The 19,390-nt window shown below is 30.7% G+C and overlaps 1 protein-coding gene across 7 annotated transcripts in view; it reads left to right on the top strand.

Annotated features, from left to right (window-relative positions):
• LOC138695934 (phospholipid-transporting ATPase IF-like) overlaps positions 1 to 19,390 on the top strand; it is a 344,160-nt gene that overhangs the window by 230,913 nt on the left and 93,857 nt on the right. Inside the window, exons 1-2 of one of the 7 annotated variants that reach the window (XM_069820325.1) lie at positions 200 to 467; positions 6,620 to 6,926. The exons of 4 other annotated variants lie outside the window; for them this stretch is intronic. In XM_069820325.1, the coding sequence (XP_069676426.1) occupies positions 6,861 to 6,926 (66 nt within the window). In that variant the 5' untranslated portion in view covers positions 200 to 467; positions 6,620 to 6,860. Of the gene's footprint in view, positions 1 to 199; positions 468 to 6,501; positions 6,927 to 19,390 lie in introns of those variants that run through there. 2 more of the 7 variants (XM_069820327.1, XM_069820326.1) reach the window with 2 other exon arrangements.

The following is a 19,390-nucleotide window of genomic DNA, read 5'->3' as shown; positions in this document are numbered from 1 at the left end:
GGGACCAGGCACGACTAAATGGAGATATTAGTTGTTGGAATTGTAAACTCACAAAAATAGACGCGTTCAGAGTTCTATATTCTGCACTAACTATGCTAATTGACTGCTCGTATTTGAATCCTCATGTTTTTCACAGGCGGAATAATACGAAGTTTGACTCATCGCTAATTTGTAGCTTCCAACAGTCATTCTTTTGCAGTAGCGTGGTTTTGACGTGTGGTTTTGTAACACATTTCAATAAGCGTAACAAACCTTTTCCTTCATTCATTTAACCGCACATTAATTGGACGTATGTGTGAAATTAAAGTGAAGGAGCGATGTGGTTCTTTGTATTACTGCTCAGTGAAGTGCAGTGATGATTTATAAAATATTTGACAATCAAAATCAACGAACGTTTCTAGAATCTTAACGTACTTAAGCATTAGATGGAAAACTGCATTGGAAGTGTTTACAATAATGTAAAGACGGTAAATAACAATTGATATCAAGTGATATACGGGAACGTAGTTGCCAATACAATCTGTAATTCATAAAAACATATTTGAAATACTGTATAGCTTAATATGAAGGGTTCAGAGCCATAGTGGGCCAAGCGCCATTTATTAAAAACGGAGAAAACAAGAGTTAAAACTAAGTAGTTACCATAATTTAACGAAACATATACCAAGTAAGATAAAGTATGCACATTACAATTAAATGATATGTCAATCTTCATTAAATTATGGTATTTACTTAACTTTAACCATTGTTTTCTCCGCTTTTAATAAATGGCGCTTGGCCCACTATGACTCTGAACCTTTCATATGTTCTGCTCTAATGTCTTACTTTTTGTACACCACGATTCAAAATTATGTAAATACATTCATATGTTAATTATGAAGTAATGATACCATAACATGATGCACATCAATTATTAGGAAAACTTTGAAAGTTTCTGTTTATTGACCTGGGAAATTTGTTTCATACCAGGGGAGACAATGTAGCAAAATGGCGACTACACAACATAAACAGTTTTCTCTCTGAAACTAGCAGAAACAGTAACTCAGTAACAATGATGCAGAAATTATCCTGTGCTAACTCCACTTTTAAACAACATGACAATCCTCCCTTTCATAATTAAATCCTCATTTCTCTCAGTAGATACCTGCCACATTGTTGGATTCAAACTGCCACTAATTTGATCTACCGCGCTTGACCTTCCAGGTCACCAGACTTGACTCACTACGTCTTCTTTCTTTGGTTGTTTGTGAAGGACGCGATCTATTTGAGGCTTCTGTTACGCAACCTTAAACAATTAAGATAAATTATCATTGCTGCGATTATATACATAAACAGGGACAGGTCTGAAAGATTATGACAAGAATGTGACTGTCATTAATAAATGCCGAGTGATACAGAGTGTTTTAATTGAGTGTTTGTAAGATGCCAATTGAATCTTTGGGAGTTTTGCTAGTAATTATTGAAGCACACCATATTATTGTATACCTCGTATTCACTTTTGAATGGGAGCTTCTGGCATTTGTTTTTTTGTCCACGGCGTCATAGATTTGTTTACCGATCCAAACAAAAGACAGCCGATTTTAACGATTTAATAATTTGTGGTAGGTACTTTCGAATTTCTGCGTTTCGCAGTTGTTGTTTTAATTTTTTTAATTACCTCCTTTTTTAAGATGTGCATTACTTTGTAACATGAACAAGAAAATAGGGATCTATTTAATTTATCTGTTAACAATTCTCAGAAATTTCACCGAGGAAGTTGCTGGATTTGTGGCCAATTGGCCAGAAATTCATTCACGTTGTGATCAACATCACATCATAACTATACTGCTCTTCAACTAAAACTCCGGTGCGGAAATAAGTTTCAAGAATAAATTTGTAGTGCTTTGTTGTAACATTCATTTCGCCCTTATGAATTATTAAAAAAAAATGAGTGAAGTTTGGTCGTACTATAACCATCTTGTTTTTAATACATGGCTTTATTCATTTGTTTTTTTTTATTTGGTTATTTAACTACGTCGTATCAGCTACGAAGTTATTTAGCATTGATGGAATTGGTGATAACGAGATGGTATTTGACGAAATGAGGACGAGAATTCGCCATAGATTACCTGGCATTTGCTTTGCGGTTGGAGAAAATCTCGGAAAAAACTCAACCATGTAATCAGTCCAAGCGGGAATCGAACTCACGCCTGATCGGCAAGCTAGCGCCTTAGCCGACTGAGCTACGCCGATGGCTCATTCATTCATTTGTTGACAAAACAAACGGACATTATCCAAGTCAACAGCAGACACGACTTACATTGTTTATCTATGCCTTGAGGCTGAAACTCGCTCTATGATGATGGTCTCGCGGATATATATACCCAGGTGACCACAAAAGTATTTGCCGTTTTCTCCCACTCTTGTTTATTAAATTGCAGAAACGGCAAATACTTTTGTGAGTACCTGTTAGAACAGGTACCGGAATCCCCTATTCAAAATTAAACACTGTTTAGTTAATAATTACTTTATAATAAACATATGAAAGTGTTTCTATCATTTCGAATCACCCTGTACTTGAGTAACCATTCTAGTCGTTAGTGAAGGCAAGCCAGATGCGTCACACCTTGCACTGCAATAGAGGTACATTGATAACTTACAGAAGATCGAACGCCTACGGTGGCTGAATGGTCAGACATTCAGCCTGTTACGCAGGCGATCCGGGTTCGAGTTCGAGTCGAGACCAGCGTATAGATAATTATATAGTACGGACACTTCGCTTCGGTACCTTTGATGTAGCAGGACTGATTTCAATGACCTTCAAACCAGTTTGAGCGTGAGATTCTGCTTTCTCCCAGGAGTTGGCACTGACATCACACCAGCTAGCAGTCGACCCAGCGGAAATATAACACATACAATTAATACATCTAGGTGCATTATGTACTGAAATAAAATAAATTGGACCGATGAAATAATAAATCCGCCATTAACAGTAATGTCTAGACTCTGGAGTTCCTTTATAATGAGAGTTGAGACATTGACCCCATCAACAATTGAAATATGTAATGATTTGATAGCGCTGAAAATGGAAAAAACAAAACTCCTATGAGAAGTAAAACCATTTGCCTATATTATATTGTATACAAATATTAAACGAATTTGATACATAATTTGATAATGTATTATGTTATTTTATAATATAATTTATTACATGTAAAACACAAAACATTATTATTACAACTAGTTTGTCACTGAAAAATAAGGAAAAGCTGTTAACTTGAATTTATTTGAAGCAAAGTGTTACTGGATTATGCAATAAGGTAGGCGATGTTTGGATCCTGTGTCTCAACTCTATTCTCAATTATTATCTTAGCGTGTGTTCGATTACACTAACCTCTAGCGCTTGAAAGTGGAACTAAACGCCGGCGCACAAAGAAACAAAACAGGAAAATTCGCTCAGTGTCCATTTTATATAATCCTTATTCGCTAGTCATACGTGCTAACCGTTACTCCAAAGCGGTGGACTGCGATTTTTAAATTAAAGTTTCGACCTAATGATTTTGAACTTAGCTAGTACATGAAGTTTTTCAGGTCATTCATTTAAACATTTGAAATTTGAAGAAAAAACTATTTTGTCTGAAACTAAAGTAAAATTGGTTATTATTTATTTATTTTAGTAGGTTATTTTACGACGCTTTATCAACAGCTGTAGTTATTTAGCGTCTGAATGAGATGAAGGTGATAATGCCGGTGAAATGATTCCGGGGTCCAACACCGTAAGTTACCCAGCATTTCCTCATATTGGGTTGAGGAAAAACCCCGGAAAAAACCTCAACCAGGTAACTTGTCCCAACCGGGAATCGAACCCGGGCCACCTGGTTTCGCGGCTAGACGTGCTAACCGTTACTCCACAGGCGTGGAATATTGGTTATTATTATTACTATTATTATTATTATTATTATTATTATTATTATTATTATTATTATTATTATTATTAAACTTTTACAAGTCACTGACTCTGATTCTTCTGTTAACTTTTGTTGAGGTTTTTGTTGTTGGTTAACCAACGTCATTAAATATTAACAATTAGCAGCAGTCTTAGATCACGTGCGTGAACGTAATCGTATTCAAATACTTAGTAGCTACAAAAATGTTACTGGCATTTGAATTCCATATTTATTATCTTTGTAGAAGAATACAAACCTTAAAATAAATTAAATAAAAATTTAATGCATCAGTAATAAAATCATTACTTAATAGTGAATCGTCTAAAGTTTCCGAAAAATCACATACAAAAAAATATTAGTCCATACACAGTGTGTTACTAACTTAATTTAATGGTTAGGTACAGCTTATAGCAGTAACATTTTCGAAATATTCAACATTTTTTCCTCCGTTACTGTATCTTGTACAATAATGAAAATTTGTATATGTAAAACACTGTCCTTCTGCTGTACTAAAAAAAATATTTTTACGATTAAAAAAAATATTTAAATTTTTTTTTTTTTTCAAAATTTAGTTCACTGTGCAGTGATGAAGCGTTTCTCACATAACTCAAAAACTATCCAACATTCTTTAATGAAATTTTTTTGTGTGTATTTATGTATGTCATATCTGCAATATGGTGCAAGATCACTTCCCTACCTTTGATAGATTGTCTGATAAAAAATAAATTCATTAAAAAATGATCAAATATAAGTACTTTCTTCTAACACAAAACAAAAAAAAAATATTATTTATTAAGGAATGTAGTTGAAAGAGCATGATATTGTAAACATGAGTTTCATCAATAAAATAAAAGAGAGAGAACTTAAAAAAATTAACAAGTTTATGAGTTATGAGCAGTCTTCGGCCTAGGGACACGGAGTAACTAGTATGAGGTTTAGAGTACATGGAGTATAAATGACGTCATGACCCGTGTGGGGAGACTGCAACAGCACAGGTGGTCCGTAATGTGCATTACCGTTGTGTGTATTGCTGCTTGGCTGCGGTACGTGTAACAGGCTTCGGCGTAGGGACACCTGATTGAAGGTTACAACTCACGTTAATACTTTAATGGTAGACATTTATTGTCTACACTAGGAATGTACTGTATATACTGCATCTGTACAGAGTGAAATATATTTTGTGCCGTACTATGACGGATTGTTTACTTGTTGAGACACGAAGTAACGACGCGCTCCATCTCCCAGCCCACTCGACCAACACAACACTATCGCCCGTGCGTTCTGAACTTTATGCGTTCTTGTGCCCAGGACCGAAGCTGGTTGTGAGGGAAACGCTTCATTACCGCAATGAACTGCCACCATTTTGAATCTTGAAAAATAAAAATATAAATAATTTATTTTTAATCTTAAAAATATATATTTTTTTTTCACATAGCAGGACAGTGTTTTACACATACCAATTTTAAAGATTGTACAAGATACAGTAATGGAGGAAAAAAATGTTGAATATTTCCAAAAATTTTACTGCTGTAAGCTGTAATAATAATAATAATAATAATAATAATAATAATAATAATAATAATAATAATAATAATAATGATAATAATAATAATAATAATGATAATGATAATAATAATAATGATAATAATAACAATAATAATAATAATGATAACAATAATAATAATAATGGTTTATTTTAACTGGCAGAGTTAAGGCCATTCGGCCTTTTCTTCCACTCAACCAGTAGGATAGAAAATTACTACAATGCTATGAATATAACGTAATTAATACAATACAATACAATACAATACAATACTACAATATTGGGTTATTTTACGACGCTGTATCAACATCTAGGTTATTTAGCGTCTGAATGAAATGAAGGTGATAATGCCGGTGAAATGAGTCCGGGGTCCAGCACCGAAAGTTACCCAGCATTTTCTCGTATTGGATTGAGGGAAAACCCCGGAAAAACCTCAACCAGGTAACTTGTCCCGACCGGGATTCGAACCCGGGCCACCTGTTTTCGAAGCCAGACGCTGCTGATCGTTACTCCACTACAATACTACAATACAAGAAAATATAATACATAATTAATATAATACAATGACAATTCTTTTCATCTTCACAACAACCAATAAAATAAGTATGTAATAATAATAATAATAATAATAATAATAATAATAATAATAATAATAATAATAATAATAATAATAATAATAATAATAATAATAGTAATGATAGCTGTAATAATAGTAATAGCTGTACCTAATCCCTTAAATATGGACATTTTGAAATTTGTAAGGGAGACATATTGGGATTCGAATCCCATCTTGAATAAGGTTATTTTTTCCTCTGCGGTGTTCCAACATTTCTTCAGTGGGGAATCGTTTTGTTGACATTCCGCAACGAAGTCTCACATGTGTATATCGGTTCCTTAAAGAAATTTAGAAAGAAATAATATTTTATGTTACATTTCTGGAAGTAATAGGGATATTCCTTGGGGATAATAGTATTCTTTTTTAGGAGAGTATGCTTTAAAATGAATTAAAACTTAACTCTGTAGGCTACCAGTAATAAACTGATTAGGAAGATAATTATGATACATTATCTCTTAGCGTTATTCACGGCATAATCGTATCTAGCTAAGTTATTGCACACAATACGCCTAATATTCGTCAATATTTGTGCAGAAGACGACTTTAAGAGACGCAAGAGATATGATAATCTCGGAAGGAGAGTACTGCTTAAAGTGATGACGTAATGTGTCAATATACGAAGAAGATGCACGACTCATATGAATATTTTTTAGAAGACCGCGAACAGTTGCGAAGAGCTAGTTGCTTCAATATTTTTAGTGCTCTTTTATAAGACTGCAAGATTAGTGTGTTGATACAAGAACATAATGTTTTGTGATTGGTGGAATTGTCAACGATGCACCTGTCTACGTCACTCAGGATGGATACCAATCGTCGACCACGTTCTTATTCAAATTATAAGGTAAATACATTATTTTTACTAGGAAGACATTAAAATGTAAGGATTTCTATTAATTTTTATTTGATTTTGTTTCAGCTTCCTCTTTCATAAATTGATTACTTTTCCATAATTTAAGGGGAGGGGATGGTATTTTTTGGTGAAAAATGAGTAAATTAAAAAAAATCCTTAAAATACTCTGTGATATGTATGGAATACATAGCAAAAAAAAATAATTAAAATACTCTTTGATATGTGTGGAATGCATTGCATAACATTTTGTGGGTATTTGTGCCCCTACCAGATGTTGAAACGGCATTTTTAAACTTCCTGCGCTATGAATTTTTAAATCACACGCCACCTTTGATCGGTTTTCGGTAACTTCGTTTTTTTTTTGCTACATTGCCAAACAAAAATGGATATAATTTCTGAACTATTAAAGATACATGCATGAAATTTAGAACACATATTATTTAGACTATGAGGAAACTTTTCTCTGTAACAGAATTTTGTTACTTGATTTCATTTAAAAAATACGTCTGTTTGTTTGCAAAAAAAAAAATATAAAAAGAAGTGTTATAAAATTTTAATTGCTTATTTTACAAACGTAGGGACTAATATTAAAATTCTGTTACAGACAGTTTGTAGAGCATGCTTTTTCAAGTACATTGCAAAAAATTGTTTGAATCGATCTTTAAAAATGGTTTAGATATACTGCATGTTCAGTTCAAAGTGTGTCATGGCTCGCTGTATGACGTCATGTGGCTAGTCGATGGGCCTAGACAATTTAATCTTCCTACACTTCCGCAGAGGCGTATTACATATGTGCCAGAGAAGTTTCCTAGCAAGTACGGTGTTCATTCTGAAGAGTACTTACCGATACGTACGGTAACTCCAGTAGTGGCAGGAATGTGAACTGTTTGGAAACACGTACTGGGGGTGAGTTTTTTCTTACTGTCGGGATATGGGGAGAGGGTTAAGAAGATTACTTATGTACAGTATTTGTTGACATTAACTTCGACTGTCAACATGGACACGGAGCATTTGATTTGTGTTGTGGAATGTTGCCGTACGCAACCGATGATAACAAATACCCTGCGTACGACTTGCCCAAGCAAAACACAGTTCGAAAGAGGTTATGGTAGCACACAGACCGTACAGACCGCCATCTGTTGCTACGACGTTCAAAGTTATACCGTACACGTTCTCAAGTTCAGATTGAACGCCTTGATTAATAGGCAACTTCTCTGACATAAAAGCTGAAACTCGCTTCAAATCGCTGACTCACAACAGTGACGTCATGACACACTTTGAAATGAACACCCAGTATATCAGTTTTAGTAAAATCCTGCAGTGGGTATATATTTTTTCAAATCTGGACCCGAAATAATTTTTTTCAAAATATTTATAGTTGATTGAGTTGCCACAGCTATGAGCTCTCTACATACAAAACATTAATATTTTAAACCAAATAGGAAAAAAGATTTTAAAAATACCATCCTCTCCCCTTAATTTAAAACACGCACAGATATTTCGGGAAAAGTAAATGCCTCATCTAATTAAACTAATACTTAATTATAGGGCTTGAGGAGTTTATTCCAAAACATCTAGATCATAAGCATAAACAGTAAATCATTTAAAGAAAAACGGTGACTCAAAAACGTATACTGGGTTGCAAAAGAAATGTCGAGTCGAAGTCTCTATCGATTTGAAATATTATCGTGTTACGAGGACATCGCTTAGTGCAAGAATATTTGAGGAATTGAATCGAAAACGGGCGTAACCGAGAAACTGAAGTTTTGAGAAAAAGGCCTTTGAAATATTTGAGTAGCTGTATAAATAACATTATTGTACGAAATGGAAATATAAAAATTGGAAATTTATCTTTTGAAGAGGTGGAGAAGTTCAAATATCTTGGAGCAACAGTAACAAATATAAATTATACTCGGGAGGAAATTAAACACAGAATAAATATGGGAAATGCCTGTTATTATTCGGTCGAGAAGCTTTCATCATCCAGTCTGCTGTCAAAAAATCTGAAAGTTAAAATTTGTAAAACAGTTATATTACCGGTTGTTCTTTATGGTTGAGAAACTTGGACTCTCACTTTGAGAGAGGAATATAGGTTAAGGGTGTTTGAGAATAAGGTGCTTAGGAAAATATTTGGGGCTAAGAGGGATGAAGTTACAAGAGAATGGAGAAAGTTACACAACACAGAACTGCACGCATTGTATTCTTCACCTGACATAATTAGGAATTAAATCTAGACGTTTGAGATGGGCAGGACATGTAGCACGTATGGGCAAATCTATAAATGCATATAGAGTGTTAGTTGGGAGGCCGGAGGGAAAAAGACCTTTAGGGAGGCCTAGACGTAAATGGGAAGATAATATTAAAATGGATTTGAGGAGGTGGGATATGATAGAGAATGGATTAATCTTACTCAGGATAGGGGTCAATGGCGGGCTTATGTGAGGGCGGCAATGAACCTCCGGGTTCCTTAAAAGCCAGTAAGAAAAGTAAGTAAGTATAAATAACACATTTTTAGTCAGAGTAAACAACGGACATTCACGCTGTTATTCAATATTTTATTAATTGAAAAACATTTTAATTGATATAAATGTGTATACAGTAAGGAAGAAATAGTCGTTATAAAATATAGTTGCAATTGTCCTTATTCCATTCAATGGCCTTTCTTCCATTCAATTACCCTATGCATGGAAAAACGATAGAACAAATTTCCTTCTGCTATTTCTTGTTGAGGATTAAATAAAGAGGATTACAGAAGGAATATCAACACACAATTTATACTATTTTAAGGACAACATTGTGTTTCATCATATTTTTAAATTCGTTAGAAGTGATTGCAAGTAAAACGCTTCCTTTTTTGTAAACACAACCATATTTTCAGAACAATATTAAAGATTCCACTTGTATGAAAAAAGAAAAGATGAGGAAATTAAGAAAAAATAATCTAGATACAACAAAAGTCAAGTAAATTGATGAAACTTAGCAAAGACTAGTTCAAAGTAACCTAAGTCTTCTATTATTCTACAGGAATATGTACAGACTCCTTACATCATTTTCCTTCTTCGATTTCACAGGGTTTGGTGGGACTGCTGGAAATTCTAAATCTGTTAAATGCTACGTCCTCTTGCCAAAAGAATATGGACAGTAACACCCGAGAAAACTCTCTGAAGCACACACATTAAGGGGTTAGGTACAGCTTACAGCAGTAAAATTTTTGGAAATATTCAACATTTTTTTCCTCTGTTACTTTATCTTGTACAATAATTAAAATTGGTATGTGTAAAACACTGTCCTTCTGCTATATCAAACAAATATTTTTACGATTTAAAATAGTACATTATGCAACGAACCTATAATGATAGGCAAGTTTCATACGACATTTTATGCTCGACCATATTTCTAACACGCGAAAGTCTTGATTTTTTTCCGGGCAACGAATGTCGACGACCTTGATATAATCTAGTAAGATAAACGTTAAACTTGATATAACCTTGAAATTGAATTCGACATTGAAAAACGAGATGACAAATTGAATTTATTTGAATATTATTTACAATTGACGCTAATTATTATAGTACCAGAACATAATCTTCTGCGACAGTATTGGATTTCTAGCCTGCGTGATGTTTTGCTAGTTGTCTTTCGATTGCATATCCGAGAATAATCGAAAACCAGAACTTTAATGAATAGGTGTACTTTAATGACATGCATTAAAGGACTGCTACCAGGTGTATAATTACTACATTTCGGCATGGTCAAGCATAAAATTATATATATATATATTTTTTTTTTTCAAAATTAATAATGGTGGTAGTTCACCGTGCAGTGATGAAGCGTTTCCCTCATAACTCACAAACTTATTAACTTCTTCATGTTCTCTCTCTTTTACTTTATTGCTGAAACACATGTTTACAATATCATGCTCTTTCAACTACATTCCTTAATAAATAATTTTTTTAAATTTGTGTTAGAAGAAATACTGATACTTGACCATTTTTTGTTAATGAATTTATTTTTATCAGACAATCTATCAAACATACTGAAGTGAGCTTGCACCATATTGTCGATATGACATGCATAAATACATACAAAAAGTTTAATCACAGAATGTTGGATAGTTTTTAAGTCATGTGGGAAACGCTTCATCACTGCACAGTGAACTGAATTTTGAAACAAAAAATGTAAATAATTGTTTTAAATACTAAAAATACTTTTTCATATAGTAGAAGGGCAGTGTTTTACACATACTAACTTTTATTATTGTACAAGATACAGTAATGGAGGGAAAAAATGTTGAATATTTCCAAAATGTTGCTGCTGTAAGCTGTACCTAACACAGGCCTGCAGAACTTGCAAAGTAGGGGAACTATGAGACGTCAGCCTCACTGCACTTCTATTGGGTATGATCGACTTCCGTCCCGAGAATGAATGTTGATGCAGCCGAGCGTAACTAGAACGCCGTGACCGCACTGGTAGAAGAGGTGGATGGGGTAAGAAAGGGGAGGAAAGCAGTCGCTCTGAGGAGCTACAGTTCTGCAGGCCTGACCTAGTACCTTAAAACAATAATAAATTGAGTTCTCTCTTAAGTCCCAAGCATGTACGTACAAAATTAGAAAACACAACCTTCCAACCACCACCTGATAACTAACATTAAACTACAGTCTAGTATATGCAGTCACGAAGCTTGAGTTGTTGAGAGTGCTAGGAACAATAGACTGTGCAGGTAATATTTCGCATTGTCTGTGATGAGGCGATAGTAGCGATCCAAGTGTTTAGCAACTATCTATGGATGCATATTTACTACGTATTGAGCTTTGTGACTCTATATACTAGACTGTGATTAAACTGTGAAAACAGCTCAACACTTATACCGTAAACTGGGGTAAAGAGGATCACATGTGGTAAAGTGAATCATATGTGTATTGCCTAGATAAGGCAACGCCACATGGATCACACATGAAAAGAAAACCTTTCTTCTATAAGTGCCACTAAAAATAGCTTTCTTTGCATGTGTGAACCATGTGGCGCTGACTTATCTAACAATACACATATGATCCACTTTACCACATTTGATCCTCTTTACCCCAGTTTACGGTACTGCGCCACAGACCACTAGAAAAGAGATATCAAATCGACACTTTGCAAGGTGACCAAATACACACTAGAAAATCTAATAATGCATTGAACGGAAAAAGAGGAAAACGTGGATTACGCCCGTATTCGATTCAACTCCTCAATTATACAAACACATCTGAACTGGGCTGAATTTTCTAAAGAGTTTTTATTCCATGCAAAGGATAAATGTGTAGTTAAATGTTTCAATTTTCATTTCTGTATCTGTATTTATAATAAAATTTTATATTTATAATAAAATTGATACTGTTTTTGTTAATACAATATGAAATTGAACTGGGCGTATATATCGATTGCTGATGCACTTTATTCTTCTTCCTCCTACTATCCTCCTAGTGTTCTGAAAACAGTTCTTTACTAAATCCTCGAAGTAGATGTTGAACAGGGTAGGTGATAAAGGACATCCTTGACGTACTGTTCTAATTATATACGGTATATACGTGTATAATAAATAAGAAAGAGTGATATTGAATAATGATATAAGCACTCCGATAGACAAATGTAAAATAGGTAGATAAAATAATAACAAACAGTTGAGAACTAGGTCAAAAATATTTAACTTACTGGGAAAATCCACAAGATATTGTACTCTTAAATGATTTATATGACAAATAATATAGACCGCCATTGCTCAACAGCATCAGATTAAAATACGATAACTTTCCGTCAGGTCATATCTTACAAAATTTTCTTCCTTTATTATTTTAATGTTTTTTAAAGTAATAAGAACTTGCATTTCCATAATTCTCTTCCTTCTCTGTTTTAATGTTCTTTAAAGTAATAGGGACTTGTATTTCCATAATTTTCTTCCTTTTCTATTTTAATGTTCTTTAAAGTAATGCAAACTTTCATTTCCCTCATTTTCTTCCTTCCCTATTTTAACGTTCTGTAAAGTAATAGGAACTTGTATTTCTATAATTTTCCTCCTTCCCTATTTTAATGTTATTTAAAGTAATAGAAACTTGTATTTCTATAATTTTCCTCCTTCCCTATTTTAATGTTATTTAAAGTAATAGAAACTTGTATTTCTATAATTTTCCTCCTTCCCTATTTGAATGTTCTTTAAAGTAATAGAAACTTGTATTTCTATAATTTTCCTCCTTCCCTATTTTAATTTTCTTTAAAGTAATACAAACTTGTATTTCTATAATTTTCCTCCTTCCCTATTTTAATGTTCTTTAAAGTAATAGAAACTTGTATTTCTATAATTTTCCTCCTTCCCTATTTTAATGTTATTTAAAGTAATAGAAACTTGTATTTCTATAATTTTCCTCCTTCCCTATTTTAATGTTATTTAAAGTAATAGGAACTTGTATTTCTATAATTTTCCTCCTTCCCTATTTTAATGTTATTTAAAGTAATAGAAACTTGTATTTCTATAATTTTCCTCCTTCCCTATTTTAATGTTATTTAAAGTAATAGAAACTTGTATTTCTATAATTTTCCTCCTTCCCTATTTTAATGTTATTTAAAGTAATAGGAACTTGTATTTCTATAATTTTCCTCCTTCCCTATTTTAATGTTATTTAAAGTAATAGAAACTTGTATTTCTATCATTTTCCTCCTTCCCTATTTTAATGTTCTTTAAAGTAATAGAAACTTGTTTTTCCATAATTTTCCTCCTTCCCTATTTTAATGTTATTTAAAGTAATAGAAACTTGTATTTCCATAATGTTATTTAAAGTAATAGAAACTTGTATTTCTATAATTTTCCTCCTTCCCTATTTGAATGTTCTTTAAAGTAATAGGAACTTGTATTTCTATAATTTTCCTACTTCCCTATTTTAATGTTCTTTAAAGTAATAGGAACTTGTATTTCTATAATTTTCCTACTTCCCTATTTTAATGTTATTTAAAGTAATAGAAACTTGTATTTCTATAATTTTCGTCCTTCCCTATTTTAATGTTATTTAAAGTAATAGGAACTTGTATTTCTATAATTTTCCTCCTTCCCTATTTTAATGTTATTTAAAGTAATAGAAACTTGTATTTCTATAATTTTCCTCCTTCCCTATTTTAATGTTATTTAAAGTAATAGGAACTTGTATTTCCGTAATTTTCTTCCTTCCCTATTTGAATGTTCTGTAAAGTAATAGGAACTTGTATTTCTATAATTTTCCTCCTTCCCTATTTTAATGTTATTTAAAGTAATAGAAACTTGTATTTCTATAATTTTCCTCCTTCCCTATTTTAATGTTATTTAAAGTAATAGGAACTTGTATTTCTATAATTTTCCTCCTTCCCTATTTTAATGTTATTTAAAGTAATAGGAACTTGTATTTCTATAATTTCCCTCCTTTCCTATTTTAATGTCCTTTAAAGTAATAGGAACTTGTATTTCCGTAATTTTCTTCCTTCCCTATTTGAATGTTCTTTAAAGTAATAGGAACTTGTATTTCTATAATTTTCCTCCTTCCCTATTTTAATGTTATTTAAAGTAATAGAAACTTGTATTTCTATAATTTTCCTCCTTCCCTATTTTAATGTTATTTAAAGTAATAGAAACTTGTATTTCTATAATTTTCCTCCTTCCCTATTTCAATGTTCTTTGAAGTAATAGGAACTTGTATTTCTATAATTTTCCTCCTTCCCTATTTTAATGTTATTTAAAGTAATAGAAACTTGTATTTCTATAATTTTCCTCCTTCCCTATTTTAATGTTATTTAAAGTAATAGGAACTTGTATTACTATAATTTTCCTCCTTCCCTATTTTAATGTTATTTACAGTAATAGAAACTTGTATTTCTATAATTTTCCTCCTTCCCTATTTTAATGTCCTTTAAAGTAATAGGAACTTGTATTTCCGTAATTTTCTTCCTTCCCTATTTGAATGTTCTTTAAAGTAATAGGAACTTGTATTTCTATAATTTTCCTCCTTCCCTATTTTAATGTTATTTTAAGTAATAGAAACTTGTATTTCTATAATTTTCATCCTTCCCTATTTTAATGTCCTTTGAAGTAATACAAACTTGTATTTCTATAATTTTCCTCCTTCCCTATTTTAATGTTCTTTAAAGTAATAGAAACTTGTATTTCTATAATTTTCCTCCTTCCCTATTTTAATGTTATTTAAAGTAATAGAAACTTGTATTTCTATAATTTTCCTCCTTCCCTATTTTAATGTTATTTAAAGTAATAGAAACTTGTATTTCTATAAATTTCCTCCTTCCCTATTTTAATGTTATTTAAAGTAACAGAAACTTGTATTTCTATAATTTTCCTGCTTCCCTATTTGAATGTTCTTTAAAGTAATAGAAACTTGTATTTCTATAATTTTCCTCCTTCCCTATTTTAATGTTCTTTAAAGTAATACAAACTTGTATTTCTATAATTTTCCTCCTTCCCTATTTTAATGTTCTTTAAAGTAATAGGAACTTGTATTTCTATAATTTTCCTCCTTCCCAATTTTAATGTTATTTAAAGTAATAGAAACTTGTATTTCTATAATTTTCCTCCTTCCCTATTTTAATGTTATTTAAAGTAATAGAAACTTGTATTTCTATAATTTTCCTCCTTCCCTATTTTAATGTTATTTAAAGTAATAGGAACTTGTATTTCTATAATTTTCCTCCTTCCCTATTTTAATGTTATTTAAAGTAATAGAAACTTGTATTTCCATAATTTTCCTCCTTCCCTATTTTAATGTTGTTTAAAGTAATAGAAACTTGTATTTCTATAATTTTCCTCCTTCCCTATTTGAATGTTCTTTAAAGTAATAGAAACTTGTATTTCTATAATTTTCCTCCTTCCCTATTTTAATGTTATTTAAAGTAATAGGAACTTGTATTTCCGTAATTTTCTTCCTTCCCTATTTGAATGTTCTTTAAAGTAATAGGAACTTGTATTTCTATAATTTTCCTCCTTCCCTATTTTAATGTTATTTAAAGTAATAGAAACTTGTATTTCTATAATTTTCCTCCTTCCCTATTTTAATGTTATTTAAAGTAATAGGAACTTGTATTTCTATAATTTTCCTCCTTCCCTATTTTAATGTTATTTAAAGTAATAGGAACTTGTATTTCTATAATTTTCCTCCTTCCCTATTTTAATGTCCTTTAAAGTAATAGGTACTTGTATTTCCGTAATTATCTTCCTTCCCTATTTGAATGTTCTTTAAAGTAATAGGAACTTGTATTTCTATAATTTTCCTCCTTCCCTATTTTAATGTCTTTTAAAGTAATAGAAACTTTTATTTCTATAATTTTCCTCCTTCCCTATTTTACTGTTATTTAAAGTAATAGAAACTTGTATTTCTATAATTTTCCTCCTTCCCTATTTGAATGTTCTTTGAAGTAATAGGAACTTGTATTTCTATAATTTTCCTCCTTCCCAATTTTAATGTTATTTAAAGTAATAGAAACTTGTATTTCTATAATTTTCCTCCTTCCCTATTTTAATGTTATTTAAAGTAATAGGAACTTGTATTACTATAATTTTCCTCCTTCCCTATTTTAATGTTATTTACAGTAATAGAAACTTGTATTTCTATAATTTTCTTCCTTCCCTATTTTAATGTCCCTAAAAGTAATAGGAACTTGTATTTCCGTAATTTTCTTCCTTCCCTATTTGAATGTTCATTAAAGTAATAGGAACTTGTATTTCTATAATTTTCCTCCTTCCCTATTTTAATGTTATTTAAAGTAATAGAAACTTGTATTTCTATAATTTTCCTCCTTCCCTATTTTAATGTCCTTTAAAGTAATACAAACTTGTATTTCTATAATTTTCCTCCTTCCCTATTTTAATGTTCTTTAAAGTAATAGAAACTTGTATTTCTATAATTTTCCTCCTTCCCTATTTTAATGTTATTTAAAATAATAGAAACTTGTATTTCTATAATTTTCCTCCTTCCCTATTTTAATGTTATTTAAAGTAATAGGAACTTGTATTTCCATAATTTTCCTCCTTCCCAATTTTAATGTTATTTAAAGTAATAGAAACTTGTATTTCTATAATTTTCCTCCTTCCCTATTTTAATGTTATTTAAAGTAATAGAAACTTGTATTTCTATAATTTTTCTCCTTCCCTATTTTAATGTTATTTAAAGTAATAGGAACTTGTATTTCTATAATTTTCCTCCTTCCCAATTTTAATGTTATTTAAAGTAATAGAAACTTGTATTTCTATAATTTTCCTCCTTCCCTATTTGAATGTTCTTTAAAGTAATAGAAACTTGTATTTCTATAATTTTCCTCCTTCCCTATTTTAATGTTCTTTAAAGTATTACAAACTTGTATTTCTATAATTTTCCTCCTTCCCTATTTTAATGTTCTTTAAAGTAATAGAAACTTGTATTTCTATAATTTTCCTCCTTCCCTATTTTAATGTTATTTAAAGTAATAGAAACTTGTATTTCTATAATTTTCCTCCTTCCCTATTTTAATGTTATTGAAAGTAATAGAAACTTGTATTTCTATAATTTTCCTCCTTCCCTATTTTAATGTTATTTAAAGCAATAGGAACTTGTATTTCTATAATTTTCCTCCTTCCCTATTTTAATGTTATTTAAAGTAATAGAAACTTGTATTTCTATAATTTTCCTCCTTCCCTATTTTAATGTTCTTTAAAGTAATAGAAACTTGTATTTCCATAATTTTCCTCCTTCCCTATTTTAATGTTATTTAAAGTAATAGAAACTTGTATTTCTATAATTTTCCTCCTTCCCTATTTGAATGTTCTTTAAAGTAATAGAAACTTGTATTTCTATAATTTTCCTCCTTCCCTATTTTAATGTTATTTAAAGTAATAGGAACTTGTATTTCCGTAATTTTCTTCCTTCCCTATTTGAATGTTCTTTAAAGTAATAGGAACTTGTATTTCTATAATTTTCCTCCTTCCCTATTTTAATGTTATTTAAAGTAATAGAAACTTGTATTTCTATAATTTTCCTCCTTCCCTATTTTAATGTTATTTAAAGTAATAGGAACTTCTATTTCTATAATTTTCCTCCTTCCCTATTTTAATGTTATTTAAAGTAATAGGAACTTGTATTTCTATAATTTTCCTCCTTCTCTATCATAATGTCCTTTAAAGTAATAGGAACTTGTATTTCCGTAATTTTCTTCCTTCCCTATTTGAATGTTCTTTAAAGTAATAGGAACTTGTATTTCTATAATTTTCTTCCTTCCCTATTTTAATGTCCCTAAAAGTAATAGGAACTTGTATTTCCGTAATTTTCTTCCTTCCCTATTTGAATGTTCATTAAAGTAATAGGAACTTGTTTTTCTATAATTTTCCTCCTTCCCTATTTTAATGTTATTTAAAGTAATAGAAACTTGTATTTCTATAATTTTCCTCCTTCCCTATTTTAATGTCCTTTAAAGTAATACAAACTTGTATTTCTATAATTTTCCTCCTTCCCTATTTTAATGTTCTTTAAAGTAATAGAAACTTGTATTTCTATAATTTTCCTCCTTCCCTATTTTAATGTTATTTAAAATAATAGAAACTTGTATTTCTATAATTTTCCTCCTTCCCTATTTTAATGTTATTTAAAGTAATAGGAACTTGTATATCCATAATTTTCCTCCTTCCCAATTTTAATGTTATTTGAAGTAATAGAAACTTGTATTTCTATAATTTTCCTCCTTCCCTATTTTAATGTTATTTAAAGTAATAGAAACTTGTATTTCTATAATTTTTCTCCTTCCCTATTTTAATGTTATTTAAAGTAATAGGAACTTGTATTTCTATAATTTTCCTCCTTCCCTATTTTAATGTTATTTAAAGTAATAGAAACTTGTATTTCTATAATTTTCCTCCTTCCCTATTTTAATGTTCTTTAAAGTAATAGAAACTTGTATTTCTATAATTTTCCTCCTTCCCTATTTTAATGTTATTTAAAGTAATAGAAACTTGTATTTCTATAATTTTCCTCCTTCCCTATTTTAATGTTATTGAAAGTAATAGAAATTTGTATTTCTATAATTTTCCTCCTTCCCTATTTTAATGTTATTTAAAGTAATAGGAACTTGTATTTCTATAATTTTCCTCCTTCCCTATTTTAATGTTATTTAAAGTAATAGAAACTTTTATTTCTATAATTTTCCTCCTTCCCTATTTTAATGTTCTTTAAAGTAATAGAAACTTGTATTTCCATAATTTTCCTCCTTCCCTATTTTAATGTAATTTAAAGTAATAGAAACTTGTATTTCTATAGTTTTCCTCCTTCCCTATTTGAATGTTCTTTAAAGTAATAGAAACTTGTATTTCTATAATTTTCCTCCTTCCCTATTTTAATGTTATTTAAAGTAATAGGAACTTGTATTTCCGTAATTTTCTTCCTTCCCTATTTGAATGTTCTTTAAAGTAATAGGAACTTGTA

Source organism: Periplaneta americana, chromosome 3 (assembly GCF_040183065.1).
Source record: "Periplaneta americana isolate PAMFEO1 chromosome 3, P.americana_PAMFEO1_priV1, whole genome shotgun sequence".
Taxonomy (NCBI): domain Eukaryota; kingdom Metazoa; phylum Arthropoda; class Insecta; order Blattodea; family Blattidae; genus Periplaneta; species Periplaneta americana.
The sequence above is the reverse complement of the archived record's forward strand: the minus strand, read 5'-3'. Positions and strand labels throughout refer to the sequence as shown.